The following is a 9,983-nucleotide window of genomic DNA, read 5'->3' on the forward strand; positions in this document are numbered from 1 at the left end:
GATAACGAGTCGTTCGAGCACTCGTTTGGACCGCTGGTGAGACCCCATACAAGCTTAGGGACCCAAAAAATCAAGAAAGAAAAAGAAAGTTTGAAACCTCGGCCAAAGTTTAAGGACTATTTTACTCGTTCAAACATGGACCGATGCGTCCAAACTTCGACTATGCTGACCCAGTAACAACTCCGACCGATGCGTCCAAAGTTGGGTTGGCTACCTGCTTCGCATGGACTCCAAAGTCAAGCACAAGTGGCGCATGTCTCCAAAGGAAATTTATTACCTTCATCACTCACGACCACAAGTCCACAACACTTGGCTTGGCTACCTAAGCTCGCCATGTCCTCACCATCGTCCTCGACGCTCCGGCACGTGGCGATGCTCCCGTTCATGAGCAAAGGCCACGCCATGCCGATGCTGCACCTGCGTCGGGGCCTCGCGTCGGCGGTCAACGTTCTCGCCACCCCACACGAGGCGTCCTTCATCTGCGTAGCCGTCGAGGGAATCCCCGGCGCGGCCGTGCTCGAGCTGCCGTTCCCGTCCTCATTGGCGGGCCCGCAAAGCATGGAGGAGCTTCCCTCGGCCTCCGAGTCTCACTTCCTGGACCTCATCTCTGCCATGGCTGGTATGGACGAGTGTACCACTTAACAAGTTTAGAGGCTTAGAAATAATTTTTTTAAAGTTAATGGGCCTATGTGACATACACTTACAAGTTCAAGAACCCCTTGTGCGTTTAACTCTTATATTTTTATCCGTTGTCATATATGGAGAAGTTAAATGTATTTAACTTTGATCAAATATATATAAAAAATTATATAGTTATAGTATATAATAATCATCGTTAGATTAGTTCTTGCATTTATTTTTGTAATACGCTTATTTAAAGATACAAATATTACTAATATTTTTTAGTCATTTAGTTAAACTAAAAAATTCGACTGATACGAAAATGTAGGTGGCACTCGGAAATGGACGAGGGAGTACACTACCTCTCTAACCTTCGGTCCGTACCCATGAGTTCAAACTGCTAGAGAAAGCTATCGGAAGCTACTACTAGCTATTTGCTCTGCTCGATTGTCCATGATTCACAGTACCGTTGGCTAATTTGTTGTGAGAGAAAAATAATGTTCGTTGGCTGAAAAAGTACGACTTATAAGCCAAGCGAACAGGACGATTCTAGTAGTGATATAATTTTTTTTTCTGAGAATAGTAGTGATAGTAAATGACTAAAAGTTGTTCGTTTGGACACGGTAATTTGATAATTTCCAATGTAAATCAAGGCTATTCGGCCGGTGTTACCCACGCACACCCGCGACGTGTGACAGTGCTAGCCGTTGTCAAAGATGCTGCCGGCCCACCTCCGTTCTGAAATTAACAACACCTAACAGGCGGTCCACCTCCGTTGTGAAAGATGGTGCCGGCCCACGCACACCTAACAGTAATTAACAACACCTCCCACTGACGCGTCCAAGTCAAGCAGCGCACCCTTCGAAAACTCTAAATCTACCTTCACTTGCTGGCTGCGCTTTTTGCCTTTCACTTTCAGTCACCACAACACTTGGCTCCGCTTGGCTATAGCTTCCCATCATCCCATGGCTTCTTCCTCACCATCGTCCTCGACGCTCCGGCACGTGGCGATGCTCCCCTTCATGGCAAAGGGCCACGCCATGCCGATGCTGCACCTGACCCGCCTGCTCCTGCGCCGGGGCCTCGCGTCGGCGGTCACCTTGCTGGCCACCCCGCGGGAGGCGTCCTTCATCCGCGCGGGCGTCGCGGGGATCCCCGGCGCGGCCGTCCTCGAGCTGCCGTTCCCGTCCTCATCCGCGGGCCCGCAGAGCATGGAGGAGCTGCCCTCCGCCTCCGAGTCCCACTTCCTGGATCTCATCTCCGCCACCGCGGCGCTCCGTCCGGTGTTCGCGGACGCGCTGGCGCGGCTGGAGCCCCGGCCGGACCTGCTCGTCCACGACGGCTTCCTCCCGTGGGCCAAGGACGCCGCCGACGGCCTCGGCGTGCCCCGGCTCGTCTCGCTCGGTATGGGCGCCTTCTCCTGCTACGTCACGCTCGCCGTGCTGGCGCAGAAGCCGCACGCGCGCGTGAGCTCGCCGTGGGAACCGTTCGAGGTCGACGGCTTGCCGGGGCTCCAGCTCACGACGGCCGACCTGAACCCGCCATTCGACGACCCGGAGCCAGCCGGTCGTCACTGGGACTTCATCTGTGAGAGCGGTGTAGCCACGGCCTCCAGCTGGGGCACTATCCTCAATTCCTTCCATGAGCTCGAGTCACTCTACATTGACAAAATGAACCAGCTGGAGAACTCGCCGAAGGTGTGGCCGGTTGGTCCGCTGTGTCTCGTCACGGAACCGGCGGTGCAGACAACCCTGGATGCAAATCTAGCCGGCTGGCTCGACTCCAGGCTCGCCATGAAGCGGCCGGTTCTGTACGTCGCATTCGGCTCCCAAGCTAACCTGAGCCGGGCGCAGCTAGAGGAGATCGCGGCCGGACTGGACAGGTCCGGTGTGGATTTCGTATGGGTGCTCCGGTCCAAATGGTTTGATGGAGAGGACCGGGTCGAAGGGCGGTTCGGAGACAGGGGTATAGTGTTACAAGGCTTTGTCGACCAGCTTGGTGTCCTGAGGCACAAGGCCATCAAGGGCTTCTTCAGTCACTGTGGGTGGAACTCGGTGACCGAAAGCATCAGCATGGGGGTTCCGATTCTTGCGTTCCCGTTGGCGGCAGAGCAGAAGATGAACGCCAAGTTCGTCGTCGACGTGCTCGGAGCCGGACTCAGGGTTTGGCCATCCAACAGAAGGCACGACGACGACGGTGGCAGCGAGGGCGGCGGGGAAATGGTTGCAAGCCGAGAAGACATCGGGGCATTGGCACGGGAGCTCATCTTGGGAGAGGGAGGGAAGCACGCGGCGGCTAGAGCAGCTGAGCTCGCAGCTTCTGCTAGAACGGCGATGGACGCCGGCGGTTCCTCGTTTGAAAACCTGGAGCTGATGGTGCGTGCAGTCATCAGTGGCACTAGCAGGGTTGAGGCTAGTTCAGAGTGAGTAGCTAACTACGAGCCTCTTCGTTGTCGTGATAGAATTATTCTGCTGTACTACTCAAATTACTAAAGTTGCACCGTCTGGGCTGGAACTCTTGTGCTGCGAATTAACACAAATCTTGCCTTGTTCGTTCTTTTTTTTTCCCTTCAAAACCGATTGTCCCAGCATCATGCATGTCCTCCAAAGATGTTTTTTTTCGAATGTTCAGCCATTGCAACCTTCACTCTGTAGCTACGGATACATAATCGTTCCCTAGCTAGCAGTGTGAGCAATAATGGCGGTCATTGATTGACTGCAGCGTAGACGACTGCAGTATTCTGTAGCTACAAACATAGGATTGGTTGCATATAGGATTCTCTCTCTCGACCTTTCCGTCTCTATATAACTATCAGTTTTTTTTTTTTTGCCTAGATTTATATAAAACTAGTGGGGAACCCCGCGCTTCGCGCGGGTGGCCGGACACGAAGGTGACACTACATATCCAACAGATTTAAGTACAGCAGCAAAGGCGGTATATAGATCAGGCGTTTGTGATTGAAACATAATATATATACATAGTTGTCTGCTTCTCTTGCAGGAGATTGGTAAACTGAGTAGTATTTGAACAGAAGTCTTGGTGGTACTATGGACATCTGCTGATGGTGGGATGACACTAATTTTGTATATATGCTGGACAAAAAAAACGCAGGAATGCACTCTGTTTGCACTTGAGGTATTTGATCCCTGTGTACAAATGCAAAAGCAGGTTAAAAACCTGATGCTAAAAGTAAAAGAGATTAACATATATAGCATTGTACTGAGAAGCAGCTGGTGGCGGGGTTATGACTTGATGACAACAAAGCCTATGGATTATGAAGCGAACAGAAATAGAGTTACATAAAGAGGGTACGAAGCCTCTGTAGGCCTGATTATGAAGATAGCGAATACTACAGATTAGACTGATATAGTAAAAGCTGCATTAAGCAATTAATAATATTATTAGTGTTATTGGGATCATATGGTAATGGCAAGGAAATTATTAATATTACATATGTATTTACCAAGAGGTTCAGGAATTGATTATATAGGCACTAAAAAGTTAGCAATAATGGCTGAGCAAGAATAATATGAAGAGGCCTATTTTTTTAACGGTAAGGGAAGAAAGTATCTTGGACACCACGGGGTCGCAGGTAAATGCTGAGAAGGTAAACGAAAAAGCCAAAAAAAGGACGATGCTCGGTACCAGCAACAAAGGCAGAGCATAATGTACATTTGTATTTGCTGGCCGTAAAAATCAGCAATCCTAGGATTAAGGATACAGAACCATAACAATTTAGAAATGTATTCAGGCGCTAAGATAGGCATCATTGTTTAGGCACTGTCATAGCAAAAAGACAGACACGGGTTTTCTAAAATAAAACTGATTAACAAAAAAAATGTAATATTTTTGTCAAGGTAACCCTACAGTATGTACCCTTGGACAGACCCCAATCCAGAGTTACCATAATCATGGCATTAACCTGCCCACTGCTGGTTTTGATTCAGTGTCTTTTATTCATGCAATCGTTCTGTTAAATGGGCAGCAAGAACTGCTGCAAAATCTGCAGGACATAGTGTTTGTTTGGGTGCAGTGTAACGAAGTTGTGGATTGTATCAGAACCATCAATGATCTATTTGAATTAAACAAAGTGCAATCTGTTTTGTCCAAAAACAAAGGATGCAGAGGAGCTGCACCTGTGCAATCTCTGAAAAGAGGTGGAACTAAATGATAAACTGCATGGACCGAATAGGTATATATCCACAGTGCCACAACACTGGTGACAAAAATGTAGAGTATAGAAGAAAACTATGATAAGTTTGAAAAGGTAGGTCACTGGCCTGCTGGCCTCAATTAGTGGCAAATGGTCATACTGCGTCTTTTCGATGAAGTTTTGTACCTATGAAAAATTTACAAAATGTTATTGAAGCATTTCCAATTTATCATATGGAAAGAAATGCATTGGCAAGATGCTGTTAAATTCGCAAGGCATGTTATTAGAATTAACACATACAACAGTGAATCCTTGATGATGTGGCTTCTGTTTTGTAACACGCAAGAGAGCTGCATATCTTTACTTTGTAGAATTAGACAAAGTGCAATCTGTTTTGTCCAAAAACAAAGGATTTGCAGCACAGGTATATATCTGCAGTGCCACACCACAGGCGACAAAAATATATAGGAAAACTATGAGCAGTTTAAAAAGGTAGCACACTGACCTGGTAGCCTCAATTAGTGGTAAATGAGCATACTGCGGTTTCTCGATCAAGTTTTGTACCTATAAAAAAATTATAGAATGTTATCGTAGCATTTGAAATTTATCATACGGAAAAAAATGCATTGGCAGTATGCTATTAAATTCGGAAGGCATTTTATTAGAACTAACACATATGACAGTGAACGCTTAATGATATGGCTCTTTTTCTGTAACACGCAAGAGAGCTGCATATCTTTATATTGTAGCCAGAATCCCAGATCGTAGAATAATGCTGATGGTTTCTTATTCCTGAACTATTTAAATGCCATGGTGAAACATTCCTAACCAAGCGATCACACTGATTTTTAAGCATACTTATGATCAAGCTTGCTAAGGTCCTATGAAATGTTTGCACAACTTTGTGTCAATATGCTAAAAACAGGGATCCACGCATTGGCCTCGTGGGCAGGAATAGCATACTGCCATACTGCCAGGCGCCTGAAGCACAGGATGAAATCCTGGTGTTGAAGTCACCGGAAGTAGAGGACCAAAAGCCACTTGATGCATGTTTCAATAGGCAAGGATGCTGCTAAGAGTTGGCGCTGAGAAGCATACATGGGAAGTCATGAATGCCCTGACCTGCATAAATGTAGCTGAACACTGGTAGAATAATGGAGCGGAGCAGGCAGGCGTACGAATGGAGGATTGGACGAAGTTGTCGTGCCCAGGTCTGATGCGCCGTAACCTGTTTGAGGTGGGGACCCCTGTAAATCGAGATTTTTTTGAGAAAAGAAGAATGAAAGGTGGTGGTACGCGTAACACACCTGTAAATTCAGTAATAAGATGAGATCGGAATACAAATAGCCAAACAGCATAGGTTAGGGTTTGGTAGACATTTTTTGGGGGGGAAATCGAAGCGGCTGGTAGGCATAACACACTCCTAAATTCAGTAATCAGATGATATCCGAATAGAAATAGCGAAATAGCATATGTTAGGGTTTGGGCGCTCTGGTTTCGCGCAGCGGTAGGGGAGCAGAAGTGGTCGGCATACCTGGTGCGGCGCCCATCGCCGAAGAAGGCCCCATAGAGAGGACCAGCAGGTAAACGCGACGGCGACACTGCGGCGCCGCGCCGCGTCGATGGCACTGCGGTGGTGCGCCGCAGGGAGGCGTGGGTGAGGTGGGCGGAGGCGACTCGGCAGCGGCGCTGGTGCGGGGCGACGTATCGGCGGCAGGAGGTCTCAGGAGGGGCAGAGCTACGGCGGGGTCGCGTCGCACGTCGCAGGCGGCGAAGGTCGCAGGAGCCGCGGGTTTTCTCGGTGGCGTCGCCGCTGCGCTCCCCTTTTTTTGCGAGACCTGTGAACCGCAATTAAGGCCGGAGGTGGTGTCCCGGGGCTGGAGCGGTGGACAGTGTGGGCGGCTGGGCCTGCTGAACGCATGCGCGGTGGAATAATGGGCGGTAGAAGCAAAGGGGGCAGGTGGAGTGGATCAGGAGACACACATGGTCACACATTTAAAGTCTTTTATAGATATGTGCGGCATTTGTATTTTTAAATAAATTTATTATAAAAATAGATTCAATGAACTATCTAATAATATTAATTATGTACCATAAGTATTAATATTTTTATATAAAATTAGTCAAAGTTGTTATTTCTCGGAAAGCAAGAACGACAGGTATTTAAGTACGGAGGGAGTAGTCGACTGCAGCAGGATAGAAAAACAGGACAGAGACATCCCAGAGGGAATAGTCCTACCAGATCCATGTATACTCATCCCCAAAAAATCGATTTATGTGTCTCACCTGGGACACGACGCGCCCACTTTTGATGTCTCTAAAACTAAACAAAAAACTGGCCAGTTCGATCCCTTCTCAACCAAATAAAAATAGAGTCGTCTCGTCCCGAAAATAAGAGACAAGACTAACTCCACCTTGTTTCCTAACCAAACACTATCTCAAGAGCATATACAACGGGGATTTCAATGTTGTCTCTATGCTATCAATCTTGCAAAAAGGACCTAGATAGATACAAGAGACGACGAGGTTGCCTCATGAAGAGATGACCCTCTATAACACTCTCGGTGTTACACTATAAATCATTTACTAAAACATGCCATGAGCATCATATTTGTGTGTTAATGCATGTGGTGAAATGAGAAGATGCAGTGTCGTAACGTAGAAGTATCAATAGAATGTTAATCGGATAGTTATTCCATGATTCGCGTAATTATCAAGTAGGGTTGTAAACCAATTTTTATCGAACAAAAACAATATTGAACATATATGCAACACTTAAATAAAGTTGAAAGTACAAACTTTGTAGATGACAATGAAATACTTGGTGTTGATAAACAATGTTGCTCGCTTATATTTCTAAGGGTTTGGAAATGCAACTAGAAATAGAAAGTCATTCAACACTTGGAAGATTTCATGAACTTTTGATGAGCTAGACACTGCGATGTTTGGTAATTTTTGTACGGCAATCTGGTTAAGAAATAGGGTAGTGTTACATGTTGTTTTGGTGGCCTGATGTACCCTCTAAAGTAAGGTGAAGACGATTTGGGTGTTTGGCCAACCGATTAGTTGATTTCGATGCTTTAAAAAGCGTGCATGGCACGTCCTTGGTTGGTTTCCTCACATAGGTGCGGTCACCGTGCCCCTGAGTCGACGTCGGCGCGCTGGCCGTGCGCGCACGCCTAGCCACGCTCGGCTGGCCGCTATGGCCGATAGCCCTGGCGCGCAACTCCCCACCTCACTGCCGTGCTGCTGCTGCCGTAGTCCCGTCGCGCGCTACCGCTGGCGCCGTTGTCGATGCCACTAGGGCCACACACGTTCGTTCTGCTGCGCTGCCCTGCCCCCAACTCGCTGCACCGTCCTGTTGCCTGCCGCGCCACAGCACGTCGTCATCGCATCTGCCTCTGCCTTTGCGCCGCTGCCCGTCCCGTCTTCATGCACGTGGGCTTGCCGTGGCTACCGCGCGTCGTTTTGCCATTAACGGCGGTACGGCCGCGCTGCCACCGTCTGCGTGCGTGCACGTTCCCTCCTGGCTGCGTTGGCTCGCAGCGCCTGCAGTGTGCGCCCAGCCGTGTCCCGCCAAAGCTCGGGCAAGTCAGCCAGCCCCATTCCCTTTTCCCCCTCCCTCCTCTTCCGCGCCATCAATCCGGCATGAAAGGGTCACATGCATTCAATTCGTTGCGCTCCCGACTCCGCCTTCGAGCCTGCTAGCCGACTGACCTCGCACCGCGTCCAACCACACCATGACAAGCTCCAATTTGGAGCCTTGCTTCCGCCGCCGCGCCATTATAGGCTAAGCCCGCCGTTGCCGTGGGCAAGACCCCATCTTGCCATCCCGAGCCAAATTGGCTGCACCCCTAGCCCCACCTCGCAATCCTACTCGACGTGCGCACCTGTGACAGTGCTAGCCGTTGTGAAAGATGCTGCCGGCCCACCTAACAGTAATTAACAAGAGATTAAAAAACAGTAATTAACAACACATCCCACTGACGTCCAAGTCAAGCAGCGCACTCTTCAAAAACTCTACCTTCACTTGGTGGCTGCGCTCCAACACTAGGCTCCGCTTGGCTATAGCTTCCCATCATCCCATGGCTTCTTCCTCACCATCGTCCTCGACGCTCCGGCACGTGGCGATGCTCCCGTTCATGGCAAAGGGCCACGCCATGCCGATGCTGCACCTGACCCGCCTGCTCCTGCGCCGGGGCCTCGCGTCGGCGGTCACCTTGCTGGCCACCCCGCGGGAGGCGTCCTTCATCCGCGCGGGCGTCGCGGGGATCCCCGGCGCGGCCGTCCTCGAGCTGCCGTTCCCGTCCTCATCCGCGAGCCCGCAGAGCATGGAGGGGCTGCCCTCCGCCTCCGAGTCCCACTTCCTGGATCTCATCTCCGCCACCGCGGCGCTCCGTCCGGTGTTCGCGGACGCGCTGGCGCGGCTGGAGCCCCGGCCGGACCTGCTCGTCCACGACGGCTTCCTCCCGTGGGCCAAGGACGCCGCCGACGGCCTCGGCGTGCCCCGGCTCGTCTCGCTCGGTATGGGCGCCTTCTCCCGCTACGTTACGCTCGCCGTGGGAACCGTTCGAGGTCGACGGCTTGCCGGGGCTCTGGCTCACGAGGTTGATTTCTTTGCAATTCTGTCAAGCCACGTCATCCAAATCCACTAGCGCCGTCCTCTCCTTGGAACTGGAGAGACACGGACGGACTTCTGAACTCCTCTGCCGAGCAATTGATGCATCTGAGCGTGAGCGATGCGGACTCACCTCTCCTACAGTCTTACTTAAAGCCAGGACTGCCCACATCGCCGCTCTCTGCTGTGCCTTGGCCTCGCTCCTCCTCGCCTGGAGCGCTCAGGTCAGAGGGGCTACTCCACTACGGCGAGATCGTGGTGGCGCGTTGCGAGGCCGCTCTGAGATCCTCTTCGTCCTCAGTGTGGCGCCCACCGTCCTGCTACTCCTCTTCGGGCTTCTTTGCATCGGGGCCGGGGGCTGCACAGGGTCTGTAGCCTGGAGCCTTCTCTCCACTCGGTGCTCTGTAAGTTGCTTCCGATGCTGTGGTCATGGTGTTCAACCAATTTCAGTCTTGGTGACGAGGGTTCTGAGTTCAGTTGGTGTGTAGTGGGTGTTCGATCAAATGCCTGCTTGAGTTTGGTCAAGAGTAGTCGAGTAGATAAACAGCACTCCCTGATGCAGTCGGCACTTCGGCAGTGGTGGCGTATCAG

General features: G+C 50.4%; 2 protein-coding genes across 2 annotated transcripts; both read left to right on the top strand.

Moving 5' to 3' along the window:
- Nucleotides 1-1,218: 1,218 nt before the first annotated feature.
- LOC136520528 (UDP-glycosyltransferase 90A1-like) lies at nucleotides 1,219-3,443 on the top strand. The gene has a single exon (XM_066514079.1). It carries the CDS (start codon nucleotides 1,587-1,589, stop codon nucleotides 3,045-3,047), a length of 1,461 nt encoding a protein of 486 aa, XP_066370176.1. The 5' UTR covers nucleotides 1,219-1,586; the 3' UTR covers nucleotides 3,048-3,443.
- A 5,401-nt stretch (nucleotides 3,444-8,844) lies between these two features.
- On the top strand, nucleotides 8,845-9,931 carry LOC136519564 (solanidine UDP-glucose glucosyltransferase 1-like). The gene is made up of 2 exons (XM_066512950.1): nucleotides 8,845-9,298; nucleotides 9,408-9,931. The coding sequence occupies exons 1-2, from the start codon at nucleotides 8,860-8,862 to the stop codon at nucleotides 9,878-9,880; spliced, it is 912 nt and encodes a 303-aa protein (XP_066369047.1). The 5' UTR covers nucleotides 8,845-8,859; the 3' UTR covers nucleotides 9,881-9,931.
- The last annotated feature ends 52 nt before the right edge of the window (nucleotides 9,932-9,983 follow it).

This window comes from Miscanthus floridulus, chromosome 18 (genome assembly GCF_019320115.1).
Source record: "Miscanthus floridulus cultivar M001 chromosome 18, ASM1932011v1, whole genome shotgun sequence".
NCBI lineage: Eukaryota > Viridiplantae > Streptophyta > Magnoliopsida > Poales > Poaceae > Miscanthus > Miscanthus floridulus.